At 38.7% G+C, this 22,241-nt stretch overlaps 1 protein-coding gene across 1 annotated transcript in view; it reads left to right on the top strand.

Moving 5' to 3' along the window:
- LOC115244038 (cadherin-87A) overlaps positions 1–22,241 on the top strand; it is a 184,571-nt gene that overhangs the window by 83,106 nt on the left and 79,224 nt on the right. The window contains exon 3 of the mRNA XM_029821401.1: positions 9,644–9,699. Within this exon, the coding sequence (XP_029677261.1) occupies positions 9,644–9,699 (56 nt within the window). The remainder of the gene's footprint in view (positions 1–9,643; positions 9,700–22,241) is intronic.

Here is a 22,241-nt window from a genome sequence, read left to right as displayed (position 1 = left end):
ACAATATATTTGAATAAACCCGTCTTTATAATTCAAAGCGATCAAAGGTTCAATTGATACTTATAAAAATTAACTAGTGAAGATCAGAATGGAAATGAGGGATAAATTTTTCAGTTATCATCGTGTAGTATATATTTTAATAAAAAATAATACATGTTACGATAAATGCAGAATTTTCTACAACTTTGATTTGTTAAGAGTAAACTTGCAAAAAAATAACTATTTTTTAAAAATATTTTAAAATATATTTCTATCACAAAAAATCATGATTATTGAAACAATATAAGATTTTGGATTCCTTCCTTTAAGAAAAACTATAAACGAAGAATGGTATCTGTCGAACTCTTTTACTGTTATTGACCTATACTACTATTCTTCGTACAATGGCTCGCGCTCCGGATCCCATCTTCAGAGCGGCAGTGGCGCGACGCGAATAATGCCGCTATCGAGACTCTTTCTCTCTACGCGGAAAGGAGTCGCAATTTTTACGGATACCGAATTGGTTGGTTCTGTCGATTGTGATTTACGGGGCAAACGTACGGCGCCGGAAATAGTCACTTCGTCAGGCTCGTCGTTCGATGGCTCGGCACTTCGTCAGGTGTACAATGCGAGCGGCTCCGTTCGGTCAGGCGATTCCGTTCGATTATCCTGATAAAGTCGTTGATAAAGTCGTTTCTCCCTTGCGCCGTTAGTTACCGGGACACCGAATAGACTTTAATCTGATTAATGCAACGCCCGGCGGTAAGCAAACCGGGTAAATCGGTTCCGGCGAGTGTTAAATTGTTTGATAATTCCGTGCCCTACGGCGAGATAAGCGAAACAAGCGCCAAGAGAAATTCTTGAAAGAAAATAGAATCGAGAAAATAGGGATTGGAAATTGGGATTTAAATCCGTAGAGAAACGCCTTCTTTCAAGAATACGGAATCTCTCTGTATATATGTGTTATACGTCGCGCATACAAATCCCACGTGCGCACACTTGTAATATTTTATTTCAGAATCGTAAAAAGAGAAGAAATTACATCGGAAAATATACAGCTCGATTAGGTTAATCGCGAGTGACACGCTTCATTCCACGCAATTGGGCATAATCATCTTTTCGAATCGGCGCTCCCGATTTTCGGGTCGGATTCGCCCACGTTTCATCTAAGCAAATAATGTTGTTAAATATATAGATATAGATATTTAGTAGTATTGTGCAGTATAATTTACAGTTTTGGCTCGTGCACATCTTGAATGTATTACAAAGAGGCAGACACAGGGTCGCATAATGCTCTATATATGCAACACTACGGTTATATACGGTGTAAAGTGAAGAGGAAAAGTCAAACAGTTAAACGTCAGTAATGATATCTTAAATTGTAGCGTATCTGTAAATATAAAATTTGAAATATCTCTTCTTCGTTGCAACTAGATTGAGAAGAGAAAACGATAGCCGTCTAAATAGCAATGTTTTTTGTATACCAAAATATCATTACATTGGCGTAAATTTAGCTGACACGTTATTTTCGCTTTCGAGCATCGAAAAGACTCGGAGATATTCCGTGTGTGAGCGAAATAGCTGCGCAATTTCTGTCAGACTCGCGAAAGCGCAGGACATGTCGATGCGAGAGGCGTTATCCTTGGCAAACGTTAATAATTTATACAATCAACGCCGGCTTTATTAAACATGTCCGTTTCACAGGGAAAGTTACTAACAATACGACGTCGGGCCCAGCGACACAAGGCAAGGCGACGTCGTTTCATTGGATAAGTTAATTAAGGAGCGGCAAATTACAGAGCGCCCCGTCGACATCGTCGACGACGACGACGGAAGGAATATATGAATTTCTGAGCGCTTCTGTGTATTCTTAATTTAATCTGTTTGATGCGAGAAACGCCTCCGCGCAGACTCTCGCGTGAAATGAAAGGATTTCAAACGCCTGGAATCCGTAGTCTCAACGAAGGTGCTCCCGACGTTGCAACGACGAGGCATCTAACGAGAACTCACGTTCTCAAGATGTCCCTCTTCGCATTTTACGAGTGTATCGCGCAGATGTAGAGAAGGAGAGTATCGTACACACTGACTGATAAATACATCTTCATACATGATTCGTTGTAAATTGAGCCAACAGCACAGTTGCTTTCGTATAGATACTATTGGTCGCTGACAGAAAATTCTTCGAAACATATAAGAATATTATAAAATATTTTTAACAGAAATATCAGAGACGATGAAATATTCGTCGCGAACATCTCGTTTCGGTAAAAAAGAAAAAAAAACGAACAACCAAAAGAAAATGAGATATTTAATTCCGCCTCTTTGTGTGTGTTACGATTTAAATCCTACAGATTAAGCCGCGTCACGTATCGATATATAGCTGCGATATCGCGTAAAATGTGGTGGATGAAAAAAAAATTTCGCGGCGGCAGAGTCGGATTATTGCGAAATAATTCGCCGCAGCTTTCGATGGATAATTTCAGGGGTGAAGGGAGGGGCAAGGGAGATCACAATTTACCATCATTGTACGGCAGCTTCGAGCGCGCGCGTAACCCATCTGAGTAATGAAAGCTCGCGTTACCTGGGCAGCTTTCTCTCTAACGTCGCGCGTAATACGGCGCCCCGTTATATATATAATCTACGTTGAACTTTATTAAAGCACTGTGTCTGTATTCTCTCCCGTAGTAAACTAACTTAGGCCACACCGGCGCCTCTGTTTGCCGCGGTAGCGGCATCGATAAGTAAACGGAGAGTAGTCTCCGCAGGCACTCCCTCTTCTAGCCGCCGCATAAGCACGGCGATGGCGGTGTTTAACGTCGACTAATTGGTGCACGCGCTCGTTTCTAGACCGCGCGCGTTTGCGACGAGGTCTATTGCCCTGTCAATTTATAACGCCGGTCAATAATATATGAAGCGCAGAGCGTATAACGATATACAATGGGGAAGAAAATATTCGCAGGTAGTGAACCGCGATAGTTGAGAAAGATACTTCAGGTAAGGTATTTCAGAAAGATGATGTGGGGGAAGGGGAGGTAGAGTATCTTTTATTCGATTGCATTCTCTTGTGTCACTGTATACATTTTTATATTTTATATATACTTTATTTCTTAATCAAAATACTAAAAATTTAAATCCAGATACGATTTTTATTTCTATCGAGAAATTTATTATACATACGTTTTTTCGCACCTTATCTTCAACTTATTTTCTACGTTATCTTGAGATAAATATAGACAAACGAAACGAAAAAAAAAAAAAAAAAATTACAATCATTATAATCGTGCATCACGAAAGAGTTTACGAATCATGCAGCGAGTATGACGTGCAATAATTTGCAAATGCCTCCCGACGGTATTAAAGTGTGCTTCGCGTACAACGACAATGTTAATGTAATTTGTGCCACCCGGCCGGCTATCGTGTTAATAATCGATGCAATTAACTCAGCACATTATTAAACGTGCACGCTCGGAAGGAAAACTGGGTTATGGCACGACATAACACCGCTCTGCGGGCTGTTTATTGCGCAGTGGTAACAAGCGGCACTGTCATGGCATCTTCTCGTATGCAACATCGTATGGCATATTTTCATTCTTGTATGCACTAAAACGCGGTTGAGCTATAATATACCTGACAACGGGAGAGTCGTTATATCGCCCTCATCGCCATTGATATCAATTATTTCCGTAATACAGTCTTGTGTTGGATGTAATTAATTACACTTTAATTGTTATTAGAGAGCGGTTACATATATAATCTCTACGTTTATATTAATAGTCATAAATTAGTATACGGCAATCGTTCATTCCTTATTTTATTCTCTCTTTTATTACCGTTGTTAATATTATATTATATTATATTATATATATATATACACATATAATTTTGAATACAGAATTTAACATTGTCACGAGTGATAATATACTTTTATAAACGTAAACATAACACACTATAAAATATAAACACGTTGTAAAATTCGGAGCGCTCGCTTTGTTTATTTTGCAGCGTAACCTCAGCGTTGCTTATGGCTTTAAGACCTTGTCAGTCGTGCGGCGAGCCTCGAGTCGGACGGTTACGTTGTAAGTCACTCCCCTCAGTAGGACGTTTTACTTTACGACTATTACGACTCGCGATTAACGATTCATTATATAATTGAATACAATGTTTAATTGTGTTGCATGTGTGTCTGTGTAGTGAGTGTAAATTTAGGCGTTAAACGTCACAAAATTCGGCGCTTGCTTTCTCGCGGAGTATAACTTTATATACGGCGGTCTTATCACTCGAGCGACGCGAGTCGCTTAACGTGGCATCTCATTAATTTTCGAACAATATTTTAAGAAATATAATAAAATTTTTGTTCTTTATACATACACACATATAATAGAAATTTTTATGGTTTTTTAATTGTTTTATCTAAAGTTTATCTTTTGTTATAATTTTATCGCTTTATACATATACATACATTTAGCCACATTTTCACAGACTTGTTTAATGTTAGCGAATTTTAAATTTTTGCTCCAAACTTTAACGAGATAGAAAGTCATTTTGACAAAAAAAAAAAAAAAAAAAAAAAAAAAAAAAAACATTTATCGCGTTTTCCTCGCGTTTTACCGCGATCAAATTCTATGAAGATGCAATGTAAGCGCGAGACGCAAGTTATCTCATTAACCTCGAACTATCGAATTCCGGTCTGTCAGGGGTAATGCATCATCGGGACGTCGCGTCGCGGTCGCGACGAAGCCAAGCTTGACGTGTTAACTTTAGTTCGAAGGCTGGCTTGCATAATTTCCGATCGGCTTCAATAATGGCTGAGAGTGCCGTAAAGCGGGCTGTCTTATCTCTTCCACCTTACCGTGCGGCGGTCGCGATTAATGCAATTTGCTTGTGCTCGGACAGCCGAGACATTAATAATCGATGCGATTAATTCGAGCTCGGTTAAGTTTAGAATGTAGGAGCACATTTCGCGTACCTATTTGAGGCGGAATACGCGCCATACAGAAGTCAATCTAGGCGGTTCGCAAACTTCACTTTCAATTGTGATTTCTGCATGACTTTTAAACTTTATGGACTTGTCGCGATAAGATTGACAATTTATTCGGATGAAATAATCGGTGGACATTATGATAATTCTTGAACGATAAACGGTGTCGCACTTGGAATATTTTTCTTACGATTTGAAGGGGCAGAAAGTTGTTTTAGATTAATTTTTTAGATTAAATGCATAAAACTCGCTGAAATTGCATAAAACATGTTTCAAGTGATAAGCGAATCGCACCATGTATATTAGAGCTAGACATGCTCGTTGCTTCTGAGATGGGGAGGGTTGTAGCGCGGAAATCGCGCTACAATCATTTCAACGCTATTCACTGTAACAGCTAAATACACGCGATGCAACTGTCTCGTGCGCGACGCAGTGGTGTTAATGTAACCGTGATGTCTCGCGTCGACCGATTAACGCGCGACCATTTGCAGATTCGATCGCGAAACTGCACACGCGGTTCGCCAAAGCGCAGAGTGCATCGCTTGCGCGCGTACTTGCGTAATTGAGAGATCCAATTTGTGTAAATTCGCAACTTAGTATTAAAAGATTCATTTAACGTGGATGCGAAAGATGACGAATTACTTCAGACATTATTCATTCTCCGAGTTATGAAAGATACGGATATTGCGATATCTTTTAGTGATTAAAATAACGAAGAACGTGCACTTGCGATGTAAAATATTTAAAAATTTTGTTCTTTCTCGGCGATGAAATTAAGTCGAAAATAATGTCGAAATTTTTTCCCGTTAGAAGTCATTAAAATTTTATCGCTTTTCTATCTCGATTCGTTATCACGATGATCCAATAACATCGGGGTTAATGCAGTTAGATCCGCGAGAATTTCTCGTTTACTTCAGTATCCACGCGCATAACGTACTAAATCGGATCACGATCAGGCCGTGATTAAATTACTGCGTTATTACTTCGACATTTGCGACACGTAGACGCTTCGACGATAATAACGATCAGACACAACGATCGTTAACGAGATCGACGCGATCGCCGTCAATACCGACTGTCCATTAATCGCAGTTTAACTTGTCACTTGTATACCGTGATTAAAACGTTGCACACGACAATGCGGGTATTCGCGTCGCTTTCGCCGTTTCACATTTTCGGTATATCCACCATTTATATGAAAAGCAAATTTTTCGTAGCCGCGACGTGTACGTGATTACGAACGTGAAATTGGAATTCTCGCAAAGCATAACAAACCGAAATCTGAAAACTGACCGGGGAGAACAATTTTCGCGAATTATTTTTTGGGTCAAAATATTTGCGCGTACAATTTTTCATTTACTCGTTACTTTTACAGCATCGTGCATTTATAATATCTTTTTCTGTCTTCTTATTTACATTTTACTTTGAAAACGAGAGTGCGAAATATGATAAGGGATACGTCGTCATATCTTGAGTCAGCCTCGAGTGCCGACATCTCGTTTGGCGGGGTGCATGTAGCGGATAATGGAAACGTCACTCTCTCTGAACGCTATAGTGTTATCTCGCGCAAACGTTATCTCCGCTAACTCCACATGCGATGGATAATGACATTTGGTAGCGCCGGATTAGACGATTAAAATGTGATTAGCAAGAAAAACACGAAGAGCGAAAATCCTCCGCTGTTTATTTTATTTACTGTAATTATGGAACACATTCTCACGTGATACACGTCTCGCGCACACGTGACGTGCCACCGTAAAATGCAATTCGCGTGCGCTCGTTATTTAATGGGATATCTATCTAGCTTAACGCGACGCTATCAAAGCTAAGATGTGTACGTTTGACGTTAATTCCCGTATCGATTAGCGTGAGAGATATTCATTCGAACCTGCCATCATCCTAATTGAAGAGGCAAATGTTCAAAGATGATTTAACGCACATGTGGCGAGATATGACGTATATATTTCAATTGATTTTTTTGATTCTATATTTGAAACACTGATTTGTATGCAATTAGCGTCTCGCGAGAAATGAATTTTTATATTTCGGATAGAAAAGTTTGTAAACTGATAATGTTTTTTAAATTAGAGGAAATATATACACATAGCGATACAGATCATTTTCGAGGACTCGTCGCAAGAGATTATCTATCATTCTTTGTTTAAAGAAGAAGAAAATATGCGTTGGTTAGGGAAGAAAAAATCAACGTAATTTGCACGGCGATTATTCCAAATAGAGACTTGTAAAATCAAGCGGTCAGTGTAACTGCGCAGCGGTAGATAACTATGATTTATTACCCTACCTTTTGCTCGAAGCCACTATTATTCATGTAACACGAAATGTGCATATTCGCGCAAAAACATATTGCAAAGGAGATTAGTTGTTACGGATTCTGATTAACAAGTTTTAACGATTATTATTATTTTTTTTTTTATTTATATTTTTTGCTTGCATTATTCGTTAAATTCTTATTTTATTTTTTAAAATAACATTATGGAAATGGAGAGAGACAATATCTTGCCATACACATTTTACGATATATATTTTAGTGAAACTTATTGATATATGAAAAATTGTGATATAAAATGTATCGATGCCAAAAATCAAGCCTCTTGATTATTTCAGACTTTTTACCAATATTTTTTAAACTACACAATTGTAATAATTGCAGCTATAATTTTAAACAATGTTGTACGTTACCCATTTGCTAAAATTAATATGGATGACTGCATACGGGTATCTTCCATTTTTGTTTCCTCTAAAGATAAATAAATACTTGTAGTAGATTTTCGTAAAATTACATTGTATCAACTCTGTTCGTGTAAGAACAGGCTCCGTTCGCTTCTTTTAAAAGCAGCTTTAGCTTTTTTTTTGCCGCGCGAAATGGTACTTTGCAAAATGGACACTCCTTGGCCAAGTTTTTCGCGGAATGTTGAAATTTTTCTGAGAGCAAGAAGAGTCGCGAGGACTTGTTGCTTATTTTTCCGTCCCTTCTCGGTGATATAGACGCAAAGTCGATATCGCCAATTAACTCGCAAGACTGTTTACTGATTATGTTATGAGACGGTTCGTGTATCGGGTTGGCTAGCGATCCTGTGTAATCGACGTGGCACCATATAACAGACTATGTACATACCTATGGTCAACCCCGCCAGGTAATGGCAAATGTCACTTGGTCCGCCGCGCCGATTCTCCAACGGGAAACGTTATCGCTTGTAATTCTGCGAAGGAAATAGCATAATACAATTTGACCGTCCAGTTCAATGCGCATTTTGAGATACAGGTTGTTTCGAGGTAAAGTTTTACACTAAAGAAACTTTATCCCTTCTCAGAAACTTGGAATTAAAAAAAAATATACAAAAACTCCTTTTATTTTATTCAAAAACACATCTTGCACATAATCTCGCTCGATGAAAGCTTTAGGAACTGGAACAGCAACTCTTTTGGCCTGTGCTTATTTTCCTCTAAATATTCATTACTTTATTGTTCCGTTATACCGTTGAATATTTATTACTTATTGTTAGATCCACATTTTGCAAGGAGAGAGAGAGTAGAGTAATTTAACAATCAAATACTCTCTTTGCGAATGGTTTCAACTCAAATCATAATCTTGCTGAAACTGAATTCAGCGAACTGCGAATCACTTTGCCAACAACTGCTGTTTTCCGACTATTTTGCGTTGTTTTACCTGAATTTGATTAAAATTTCGCCGACCGAGTCGATTTACGATCGAGAATCGTTGTCGTTACTTAATTTTATTTAAACATGACACTTTGCCGTCGGTAGAAAATCGATTCTTGTTAGTTAGAAACAAGCACAACTAGAGTAGATTTATAATCCAACGAAAAATTACAAAGCGCTACGTTTTTAAAATATATGAAAACTACGGAGCGAAATTTAACGCCGACATGATAGCGTGTCTCTCATCTGTCGTTGTAATGTCAGCCGAGAGAGATGGTTGGAATTTTATTTTTAACTTGCAGTCGCAAACGATACCTGTTATTGGATCGCGCGGGCCGAGATATTCCAACGGAATATAATCCGCTTAATGCGGTTATCTATCTATTCATCTATCCGTTGGTTGATTCGCTTATCGTGTCACTCCTGAAACCATTAATACAGATACGCTTATAGTTCGTGTATAGTAAATTGAAACAGCACCATTGTGTAAAATCTGTCTGTTCTGTGCTGCTATAACGATCATTAATTGGATATTGGTGTAATATTAATTGGGGCTTTCGTACAGTTGTTAAAATTAGGTTATCCATCTATATCGAATATGCACGTACAAACAAATGAATAATGAATAGCATATATGCGGACTTTTAATATTATTTATTTATTAATACGCTGAAAGATCAAACAATGTCGTGTTAATATTTGGAATATAATTTAAATTAAAAATAAAAATAACTCTCGCAGGAAATAAAATTTAAAAAATGATAGCTCAATGAGTTGACGTTCGATTCTCTAATATTCTCGACTATATATTCTGAGCAAAAGATCCACGTGGGCGCCACAAATGAGCAATTAATTAAGCGTTCCAGCGTGACGCGAGATTAATCCGTCTAATCGCAAGTCTAATAGTCACCGAGTCGAACTCGAGCGTTATTCTCTCGATTCGTCTCTCGATTGGCCGGGAGAAGCTCAATCAATAATGACCGTTTTTCTTTTCTATGCTTGCAGGTTGCCCAGGAAGCGAGCGGCTCTGCTGGCGATTTGTCTTCTGGCTACTTGCACCGGTGAGTCTGTCTTTTACGTAATACCGTTCTCTCTCCGTACCGAATTTATTCAGTCTCTTATGTTGCGAGGGATCTCAGGGATAGGAGCGACATGTTCCGTTTCGCGTTTCCCTCGAAACACGTGCACGGCTCTCCATAACCGTGCTCCAGACGACGCTTTCCTCGTCGCTGAGGAGAATTTTATTTGATTTCTGTTAGGCCGTTTCATACCGTTCCGTCGTCCGCCGGCTTATAGCGCTCTCTCCGTCGTTTTATAGTGCTCGCGCGTGTTTGAATTCTGAAGGCGGGATGTGACTACCGAAAGTAGAAGAAAGAAGTTTTGCGCGGAACTCGAGAAAATGTCGCGATATTTTAAAAAATACAGATCATCCGAGAAGTATTTTTATAATTCAGAGTATTTTTTATGACAATTATGCGCGATCAATATTACATAAGGTTTAATATTAAATTGTATTAAAATTTATTAACATAATTAATTTATTAAAATTTATTACATTTTATACTATATCTCATTTACGAAAAGAAAGTCTATAATTTATAAAATCAAGTTATAAATCATATCACTAAAGTGACGTTCCGGCCAAAAGATGACTGTTAAAATATCTCGTTGTCGTGAATGAGACCTAAGCGGATATTCTGGCGATGCAAGAGGGTACGAGAGGGATGGTTAGGTGCTAGTACCGAGGGTGCGCAGGGACGGAGGAAAGGCGTTTCCTCTTTCCGGTGAGGAACAGGAAGCTTCTAGCGAGCTGCTTCTCCATTCTACGTTCTTTCCCTTTCTTTTTTTTTGTTTCCATCCGCTCTCGCTTTTTCCTCTGTCCGTCCCGCCCGCAGCCCAGCGTCTCCTTCTCATCTCCGTATCTCGGCGAAGCCGAGAAATGGTTTCTCGTGAAGGAAGCGAGCAAAGCTTTTCCCTCTAACGTCTCTTCATCTTTCTCTTACGTCACATTCCTCTCCTTTCTCCGGGTTACAAATATATATTACAACTAACGCTGATTGTGGATAATGCAGTAAAGCAAAGCGTGTTTATTTCACCAGCTTCGCGAGAGTTTGACATTTCTATATTTCGCCGTCATTTTCAGTTTATTTGCTAAATTTCTAGATATTACATTTCATTTTATCACGTGTTGCGCGCTTGCTCCTTAATTTTTTCTCACTTTACCTCTTTTTTTTTTTTTTTTTTTTTCATTAAACATCTATTTGCACGTTCGCGCGCGCGTTGCAGCACATATGGAATAATTACTTTTACTTCTACTATTTAATACATTTCACTTTGTAGTGCATTGGATAAGCGCTTTTAAGAAACGCGGTTTTATGTTCAGTACAACATAAATGATTCCTTTTTTTCTTTTTTTTTCTCATTGTCAAGATATAATTCATTCAGTATTTATTTATTCGTTCCTTTACTCACTTTCTCACTTCATTTTTCTACATAGTTCTCCCCTTTTGTTATTTTTCTTTTTGTATTTTTTTTCTCTCTCCCGACATTTTACTTCTTTCCTGCTTTTTCTTTTCCTCTCTACATTTTTTTCTTTTCTTCTCTATTTCTTTTTTTTTCTCTTCATCTAACGCGCGCCACTTGCCGTAAATCTGTTGTTGCGTACTACTTTCCAGTCTCTCACGTTTCGTTGATTCTCGGTTACTCAGTGGTCCGGTATTTATTATTCTCGCGTTTCGCGTTTGCATTTTTAAAGCGCTGTTTCTTCCCCCTTATTAACAGCTGCCATTTGCGTTGCCACGTTGGCAATCTGCAAGTTCGTCAACGGCGAAGGCTTCCTCGCGAGAGCTTGCGCGAGGAGTCGCTCGATAATTTATGCTAAACCAGTTTGCAGAGAGGAGGAGACGGTCGAGCGTGCCAAAGCGAGATACGTCGTTCGCCAAGAATTACCTTCCCAGCGTATATATGTGTATAGAATCTTGTTGTATGCTGAAACACTTTTCTCTCTTCACGTTAAAACTCTTTTCCTTATACGTATTAAAATGTTCGATATTTTTCGCGACGCAGCTTTAAGAATTTTGAGCACATGTGTTGATATTCCGTTCGAGGTTCCGAGAGAACTTTTTTAAAAATAAGATTGGCACACATTATCGGAAAACAATAATCTTTTAATTATTGGAAACTGTGCAGCGGCTGTCTTTGGAAAAAATTCTCGTAGATTCAATATAACTGTTTTATTTGTAATTATATATTTTAATAATTGTGGTATCTCTTAATTTCCACAAAAAAAAAAATTATTTTAAAATTCGATAAAGACTGTATACTTTAAACTTTAAAGGCTTGAATTTTTCGATACAGTTTATTTAGGTATATAAACTATCTACAATATAAACTTCTCTCTTTAAACATGATTATTTTCTTAAATGAAAACTTTGACAAAATTACTATTTTATTATTAATAATTATGATGCTATTTTCCAAACGTCGTTCACTGGTTTTTGTATCAAAAAACCAGGTGGATTTATTATCCTCTCTCCCTCTTGCGTTGGAGAAAAAGTAGGTGAAACCCTCTTTAAGCCTGGCTCCCTCCTCGCATGATCTCCTCTTCTCGGGGTGTTCCGCATCGCCGCTCAAGAAGATCATTGACTGCTGGGGCGAATCGCGAGTAGTAGTAGTAGTAGTAGTAGGTATGTACTTTGGAATTCGACCGGTCGGTCGGTCGGTCGGTCGGTCGATGCACTGTCGATGGGATGGTGGTTGCACGATTGATCACTCGACGGGGTAACGTTTGAGCAGTTACAAATACACGTGATCAATCGTGTCCTAATGGCGCGCCCGAGTGCATCGCGTGCACGACGACGGCGGCGGCGGCAGCAACGTAACTGCACGGCAAACCTCATGCGCCGAAAGTATTTGCCCGAGTGCATTAATCATTCATCGTGTCTATTCGATGCACTCCGGAGACGAGACTGCTGGGCGCGTTCGATCGAGTTCGATTATTTGCGGACGCGTTATCCTCTTTTTCGGATTCGAGAGCTACTGACGTTAATTCCTATAGCTCCGACATCGCCTTCAAATAATTCATACGCGTCGTATAAAATGATAAATTCAGAATTAAGTTATAGATTTATTTATAACTATATTTTTCGGATTTTCTTTAAAAAAAAAACGAGTTAATACTCAGCGATTGTTTATATTTGCTGTCAATTACATTAATGTATAATTGATTTTAAATCGGTTATGGGATTTACACAAAATATTTGCAATGAGGGATCTCATAGCACAATTCGTAATTAAATGTGAATAGGAATGTACAGGGATGGACAGAAAGTACCAACGCGCCTGGCATTGTCTTATTGTCTCGGTTACAAAAATCGAACAATCCGAGGGCAAAACTTGAAACAACCGCATCCAGATCAAAGGAACATAGAATACATGCATTGGAAAAGCGTGTCAGCAATTTCGTCGTTGTTCGCCATTGAGAAGATTGATTCGCGACAACGCGACGGAGATGTATTCAACCAGCCAAACGCGTCTTGTGTGCATTCAAACACGACAGCGTACTCTCTCTAGTTACGACGTGGCTTTATTCGTTAGCGTGTTCGCCAAAGAAACCCTTTCTAGATCCTCCGGTCGCCGTCGTTGTTGTTGTCGTCTACCATTTTCAAGCGTGCCGGGATTCATTCGCGGCCCGTCCGTTAAATACTGCTCCGACGAAGCAGAACGAGTTTCCGATAATGCCGGATACGGCAGAGCGTATTAGCGGATAATGCGTCCTACGTTCAATAATACGTATGGCATTCGTCTCTGCTCGATCGTGCCCGATCCTTCACTTGAATCACGTCTTCGTTCGCTCTCACTTTTCCTTCCCTGGCTCTCTGCGTCTATTTCCCCGTCTGCCTTCTTCTTTACGTAGTAACAATTGCGTTGCAATAATTTTACTTACGATTACGATAACATTGATTCTGTTTTCGACGCTTGGATTTTTCATCGAATACTTTTTTTTGTGCAATTTTTTGCGCAGCGAGGCAAAACTCGTTTCAATTAAAATTGATTATCTGTATAAAATGAAATTAAGATAAAATTGACCATCTCTACTTGCAAACGAAATCATTATTTGAAATTAGGGATTTTATGAATATATTTTTGAAACTGTGAAAAATAAAGATTCCATTATCTATATTTCAAAAAATGCGCTACTAATATTTTTATAGCATCATATTTTTACCAAAAACAAAATTTTATTATTTTAAAATCTTTGTTAATAATTTTGCAGTCAATACGCTTTAAAACTTGCGATTTCCTTTTTCCGGAAATTTAATCAAAAATTTTATTGAGAATATTAAAAATATTCAATATTGAATTTTGTTGAAAATTATATGTGAATGTTGTTTGGACGTTTGAACTCACGATAAATCTCTGCCAAAATTCCAAGGATAAATCGTCTGCAAATTTATCGGAGAATCAATCATTAAAATTAGAAATAAACTTTCGAGGTATCTTCCGTCTCTACCATTTCGATTTCGCATGCCGCAAAATTCGAGTTCGTCCTTTAGAGCATTAGCGGAGGAGCTTCTCTTCTCTTTAAGCAACCGCAAATTGTCAGTAGTTCTGGTCTGTGTATGGTCCGCCAGTTAGCGAACGACCGAGAGACGAATGGTGTATTCCGATGCGCGCGCTGGAAATTTCGCTAACAAGGAAACACGAATCCTTTGATTGGTGCGAAACTCTTGAAGGGCTTCCGTGTTTGTTTTAATGCGGAATACACATTGCGTACACGTTTACCGCTAAAACCGCCTCTAAGCGGAGCTTTTCCTACCACGATTGCGAGGTAGATCTCTGGCCATGGAAAGTTCAAATCATTAATATTCAGAGATTTGTTTTAACATCAACTTTTATTTTATCATACGTTTGTATGTAATGTGCGCAATGTATTAAAAAATATATAAAGTATTTTAAAACTATCGAACGTCTTTGTAATCATGGATACTAGTATATGTTGAAAAACGATTACTCGTAAAAAAGTTTAATTTTTACATGACAACTATATTTTTTATGTTTTATGTATTCAAGTAAAATTGAGTAAGTTTTACGCGAGAAATGAAATCTTGCTGTTTATTCGCAAATTCGTGTCCTTACAAAAATTTAATTCGCCAGAATCGTTTAGCCTTTAATGCCAAAGAAAGAAATTTGTTTTTAAGACGTAATGAAAGTCAATCTTTAATAGAGACTTAGAAATCCAAGCGATCAATATCCATGTTATCTCTGAATTAAAAATTAAATATCTTGTCCGCGGTTAATTATCACTTAAACGAAGAATCACATAAACCGGCAAAGTATGTGAATGCGCTATATAATTGTGGAAGTAATCTATCATATTTGGATGATAGTGTGTTGTATACGTATCCGACGTACCGTTTTCCCCACGCTAAGCCTCGGTAATCCTCGGCTCGTTATCCCACCGCTATTAGTTTTCCTTGACGTTTCTCTTTGTTAAAAGAAATACCAAGCTAAGCCGGCGGGGAAATCGCCGCATTACTTTTAAACAAAAATGAAGCGGACTCCGCCGACCCGGATAACCCCGCGTCTCGGCGAGGAGGTCGCCGTTTAAAAATGGCCGGGACTTGCGCAAGCTGATGCAGGATGAATGCGAGATACATGGCGTTATTTAAGAGATCCATATCTCTCTCTCTCTCTCTCTCTCTCTCTCTTTTTCCCTCTCTTTCCTTCTCTCACTCGGTAAACTTACTGCCGCGTCGCGCATCCCAGATTTATCTGCATCGCAAACGCAATGTAGTTCGTGACGGTACTTTACTTTACAAAAATTGCGCGTTTAACACCAAACTCGGCTATTTATCTCGTCACACAGATACATCAACGACTGTTTTCACTTGGTAATTCCCGTCGCAGTTAAAACGTATTTCGATTATAACAGAAATTATTTTCATTATATTTGCTTTGCTAAACTTTATCTTTCTCATATACAGTCACTTATCTAACATCTTTAGAAAATTGACGGAAATCCTATCATATTCCAATGAAATAAAGAATGACGCGACTGCTTTGTCATCAGAACTATTCCATATATGCGGATGTACATATATGCATTTTCTCGTTAGAATTCCGAGAGGAAGTCGATCTCGCACGGTTTCTCATTAGAGATGAATGACGGTACAATATAATTCCACGAGATGTTGTTCGCACGCAGATATTCCGATCGACTTGTCAACGCACGTTCGCGTTCGGGGCGAACGTTTCTCGAAAAAACGATACGAACGATGCGGATTTACAAGGAATCGCATGATATAAAAGCTAGATAGAAAGAGAGGGAGAAAAGATGGGAGAGAAGTGCAGGTGTGTCGTGTATCATGATTACCGGTGCGGTGAAACTTTTGTCACGGTTGCTCTAATTTCGAGACATTAATAACCCCTTTTTAGCGTGCCACACGGGCGAACATGGGAGCTGGGTTTTATATTAACCCCATTTTGGGACACATACGCGTTGGTTCCGGTGCACGACCGTTGGTCATCCTTGAGGGTAGACAAACGGCTATTTATTCAACGCGGCCGGAAGTTAATCCGCGACGCGACCTCACTTCATTTCGTCTCCGTACCGAGTGTCCAGTTTTTAAAAAGGACCCGCTCGCGAATGTAAACTCGCGCGAGTAAGTGTCAAGTTACCGCCTTCGCATTTCTTTCTTTATTAAAAAACTGCTTCGCGTTATTTCTCGTGGGCTTACATTTCACCGGAACAAGTTTATTTTGTTCAAGGATCTTGCAGAACATTACGTATATTGGAATGAAATTTAAGATACGAAAGAATACGGGAAGTCACGCACGGGAAGCTCGCAGCAATTACGGAGACAATTTTCGAAGTACAATAGATACATACTTAAAAGTCGCACGCATCTATTTTTGAACGAATAAACAATCTTATTTAGCAATTAGATTAGTCTTGATTAATACTGAAAAGTCTAGAGTCTGAAGAAGCGAGAAGAACCACCTCTATCGTTAAAAATACTGGAAAGCGAGACACGACAAAAGCGCGCGCGACGTCGTAATTTATACGAATGTTAAGTTACAAGAATTTTTCTCGGAATGCAAAATGGCTGACGCGGCTCTCAGCCGCGACGAGAAAAGCGTGCTGCACTCGTCCGCTCGCGAAACCGCCGGTCCCGGCGCTTTGCCGTCGTGAATTAACGCGTCTGACGCTGCCGTAATCAGCGAACGTGGCCGTCGTTGTTCGCGTCGCGGCTCCACGGCGCGAAGAGCGCGGAGAATAAATTACTCGCTTCCCGCGGCGAGCTTCCAACTTCAAAGCGCCTTCGCGGTCATTTAATTTGCACCGGCGACCTGAGACGATGAAAGGAGAGACGCGAAAGCGAGAACCGGAAGAGCCGGTCGTCTCCCTCTCCCCTTCCTTCTTTCTCTTTCCCCTATGCTCTTCTTTCTCGCTTACTTTCTCAACCCCTTGTCCGTCTGTTTACCCCGACACCCCGATAACAACTACATGCGCGATACCAGCCAAAGGCAAGGTAATTATCCACCGCCTGGACGCGGCCTTTATCTCGCGGGCTGCAGACGCGCGTTCGCAACGTCACCGTCGCGACGTTACATCGCGTCTCGCGTCGCATCACCGTGTATATTATATTTGTGATATCTTCACTCCTATGTAGAGGACGACGAATCGCCGTATCTCATTTCACGTTTAAGACCCATCGCGGAATTCAAATTGCTATTCGGGTACGGTTTTTTCTTCTTTCTTTTTTTTTTTAATAAATATATCGTTAACGCAGTATATATAGAACATTGTTGCAGAATATGCACTGGCAATATCATCTTATTTAGAATGATACTTGATGAAATATTTATGAAACCTTACTTTCCTGAAAAGATACGACGACTCGCGGAAAATCGTGTTTCGAAAAAGTTTCAGAAAATATTTTAAAAGATTTATTATTTTAAGATAAAGATTTAATATATGTTTAAAAATTTTTTTAATACTGTGCAAGCTATAAAAGTCTCTTTCTTGTTCTCTCTCTCTTCTTCTTTTCATCATACATATTAAAAATCTTTATCTTTAAAAATTTTTTTTGTTTCGTCAATTTTGAATTTTATACAAATTTGCGCATCTATCGACGTAACATAGCGTTAATGAATTGCATCTCTCTCTCTCTCTCTTTCTCTCTTTTTCTCCGCGTACGTGTCTCTCAATTTCTCTCTGTTTCGGCCTAGCCAGACCGCATCGGGCACGGTCAGTCGAGTTCGGCCGGCCGGTCGGTCGAGTGTCCATTGAAAACGCCGTTGAAAAGAGCCAATATTCCGCTCGGGTGCCCTATGTAGAGTTCGATTCATCGGGGAATTCAATTAGCGCCAGTTGCCGGAAACCTCAAGTAATTTGCGCACGGCCGGTGCCCTCTCGCCATCCCGACGCGACACGACTGCGATTCCCCCTGTCTCTGTTACGCGAATGTAAAAGGGGTTTCGTCGCTCTTGTGTGCGTATATATCGGAGCCTTGGTCACCGCACTCTCGCGCCTGGGAAACCGAAACGAGCATTGTAGTATGTGTCTGTCGGGAACGTATCGAGAATATTCGCCGACGGTTATGAGAGACGAAGGAGAGATAGGGAGGGGGAGATGGGGCTATCGGCGGATAAACCGACGCTGCTATCAATCAAGTCTGTAGCAACCGCGGTGCGTTCGCGGCAGATTATACCGGGGGCGAGAAGAGGACGGAGAAGCGAGGGATAAGATTGAACGGTGTTCCCTTCGACCCGCCGAAAAATATCAGTTTTTCCTTGGAAGCTTCGTTGAGACGTCGCTTCCACGCGTTCGGCTTTTGAGTCGTGATCGTTGATGGCTGAGAAAGATACACATTCTATGTCGAGTGTAATTTTTTCAACTCTTTTTTTTTTTTTTTAATTTTTATTTATTTAAGAACAGAATGATGTGAATCTAAAGATGATTTAAAGATTGTCGGGAAATTTTGGTGAAGGTACTTGTTTCGAGAGAAATAATCTGCTTGAGAATTCTCTTGATAAAAGTTTTAGATCGACGTAAAGTCGAATCTTTCCACTCGATGGTAGAAATGCCAAGCATAAATTTTACATAGTACTAGAAAAAGGTCATAGATCAACTGCAAATGTGTTGAAGGACTTTAAATAGCGATGCCGTCAGCGAGAAATCAGTAATGAGAGAAGCACCGCTCGATTCTCGTTCCAAACCGACTCAAGGATGAGATCCGATTTTATCGAAAGCGACTTGATAATTGGCGCCCGCGCACGATATTGAAAATTCATGACTTTAGTGCGCTCCGGAATGCAAGCGTAATTAGTGCATCCAGTCGAACGCAATTGTTTACCGGCATATAGCGCTAATACTACAGGCTCAGTCTATGCACATGTGCATGCATCTGTTCGAAGCGTATGTGCGCGTGCAAACGACAAATACAGATGGAATCGAATATATTGTGGATAATATTGAAACTATAAATAGAGAAATAATGGCATTAGATTTTTTAATTGAGTAGAAATGAAACGAAATATATTGCAATATGTAAGTAATGAAAATAATATTATTATTCATAAAAACAGGATATTTAAAAGCATTATAAAATAAAATATATAACTCGCAATTAAAAATATACATGTATAATAGATACTTGGCTTAACAAAGTGCAAGCAAATATTGCTTTGTGAATTATCATTAATAGATTAATTTTTCTTTTCTTTTCCTTTCCTTTTTATTACGTAATACAATTTGCAAAAATATAATAATGCTTGTGAGTTTTATTTCTATCGGTTTCTATAAAATTTGAAGTACACTTGCAATACATTTTTAAATTCTGGATATAGTTATCTCGAGTTTCAATAGGAGCTTGATTTTGTGCCGAGCACTTTGCGAGAGTGAAGTATTTTATAAGTATAATACAGAAATTTGGAATGAAACAGCAATTTTTTCGAGTATTATACGCGATTTCAATGTAACGACACTTGGGCCATTGGATTGATTCAGATTCATGAGTATGTATTGAGTTTGATTCCATCCCTATTACGTGTGCATGTGTACACCGATATACGTATGCGTGCGTGTTTCACTCGCACATACATCAGGATCGGTGTGCTTCGAGTGCGTCAGAAGCCAATGTACTATCGATTCCGATCGAGGATGTCGCCAGGATATTATCTCCATTATCGATATCGACGACGAATCTGTAACAGTGCACGGTGTATCTGAATCTTAGATGAATAATGTTCTCTATCACGTCATATAATACTTTAACACATTTGCTTCTAATATTATAATTATATGAATGTTGATTGATCAAAAAAATTACTTTAAAGAATTAAGCACAAACAATATAATCATTGTATTTGAGATAAAAAGAGATTTTTATTTTATGATTTCGTATTTGACAAGCAAAAATAAAACAAATGTAGCTACGAATTAATTGTACCAAAATATAATTTTTTATTAACGTTTTAATTAACGGAACTAAGTATTTTGAAGCGTTAACAATTTTTTAGAATTTAGATGCATGTTAAAAATTGAAAACATTGTCTTTTATCGATCGCAAAATGCCATTGCATTTTGGATTCATTTTTAATACGATTATACATTCATAGAATAGTCACAGATTCGGAAAATATTGTTTTTAAACATTTGTTTGTTCAGAAATAATTTGTGATTGATTAAGTTTCGGATAATTCGTTGAAGGGCTGTCAATATCCGGGAAAAGTTTCTATTCATCGGCAACGCGTAACGGACGAATAACGGGGTTCGAGCTGAACGGAATGCTGCTTGGAGAGGCGTATCTACATGCTGGGAATTCTTGTATGTGATTCTTATTAGGTCATTGCGCCGAGCCGATGTCAAATGGCAGAAGCAATTTGTTCAGGGGTATTTATTACCTTGACGCAGGGTAGGAAAACCTCTTCCTTCCGGTTTGCGGAGGAAGAAAGCACGGGGGAGGTGAGAGGGACGAAAAAGGGGCTCGGAAGATTACATTCGCTCTCCGAGAAAACGTAATATAGAAAGGAATTTAATAATGTCGACAGTGCGCGCGCATACACACACACACACATACACACGCGCGCGTACTTTCGAGGCATACGTGAGTACGAGGACTTTTATTCATCATCGCCGAAGCAAGCGCGAGCGGAAAAAGATTTTTCCAGCAGATGTGTGCGGAAAACAGTCGCGTGAGGAACGTCGGAACTGGGAAACGCGGTCGCGCGTCGGACGTTGAGAGATAATTTTCCCCGGGTTTTTAGCTTCGGGACCATCTCGCCGAGATACGCGGCGAGAGACGGCGGTCATTTGTTGCGAGCCCGGGTCGAGAAAGTAAGGTTCATTGCGAGATGTTGCTGGAAGAAAGCTCCGCGAGAGTGCATCCATCGCGAGTAGATAAACTGGAGTTCGTTAAGTCTCGTTTTGAGCGCTTTTTTTGAAAAGGAAATTTATACGTAAATAGATTAAGTTAATATTAGATCTTTTTAGATTGTAAAAAAATATTTTCAGCAACAATTTTGTAAACAATTGTGATAATTTAGACTTTCATATATTACTGTATTTGTATATTTATGGCAATAGAAACGCAATCGTGAAAGATTTTCTCATTAAAATATTAATTAAATATAATGAAACACTGATGTGATATAACGAGAGAAAGAAAGACAATTATTACAAATATTATTGTATCATGTACGAGTATGTTTGTTATACTTTTGCATAAAAAAACCAATAAATTTTATATTCGTGCAACGTTTCAACACGAATTCATTTTTGACAACGAAAGAGTAACCGCAAATTATACAGTTATCAATTGTCGACGCATGTACTTTGCAATGATGGTCGTAAAAATGATTGATTTGAACAAACCAGTAGTGCATGTAACAAAAAACTGAGTGAGTTTTGAACAGCGAGCTTGATAAAACGCGTTGTACTTTTCTGATGCATCGCACGTTGTAAAAAGGTGCCATCCAAAAACGATGATTCGCATTGCTGGCGAAATCGAAAATTTATAAAAAAAATAAAAAACCAGTGTTTCATTTAAAAACATTTTTTGTTTCATTAACAAAGTTTGTTGCAAATAGATTTATTTTAAGCAGATTTCAACAGAATTTTGATCTGTGATCTAAACAACAATAATATTTAATGCTAAAAATTGCAAAATTATAAAAAAAATATGAAGGCCGAAAAAATTTTTGTTAAGAAACGCTAAGTCGCGATTTATCAAATGATATATAGTCGAGAGAGGTTGTGGGAGCGAAGGCTGAGAAATATCGTGCGTATAATCTTAAATATAAACTTGATGAATGATAGACGTTAATCGAGCTTGATGGATAAGATTGATGTTTTCCATGTTCAGATCCTGTTGTTCCCTCGGTGTGCATCATATTTCTTCATAATTAGTTTATTCTTGTCAAATTATATGCAAATGTTCGAAATTTAAATTCATGTTAAACGTTTAATTTTTCTCTCGTTTGTAATTGATAATAACTCTTGTTCGCCTCTCCGATGTCGCAGTTTTTTTACAAGTTACTCATGTATATATGCCGATCCATCCGACTTCTATCTCAATTTAAATTTAAACTCAGCCCC

Source organism: Formica exsecta, unplaced genomic scaffold (assembly GCF_003651465.1).
Source record: "Formica exsecta isolate Colony F162 unplaced genomic scaffold, ASM365146v1 scaffold79, whole genome shotgun sequence".
NCBI classification, from domain to species: domain Eukaryota; kingdom Metazoa; phylum Arthropoda; class Insecta; order Hymenoptera; family Formicidae; genus Formica; species Formica exsecta.
The sequence above is the reverse complement of the archived record's forward strand: the minus strand, read 5'-3'. Positions and strand labels throughout refer to the sequence as shown.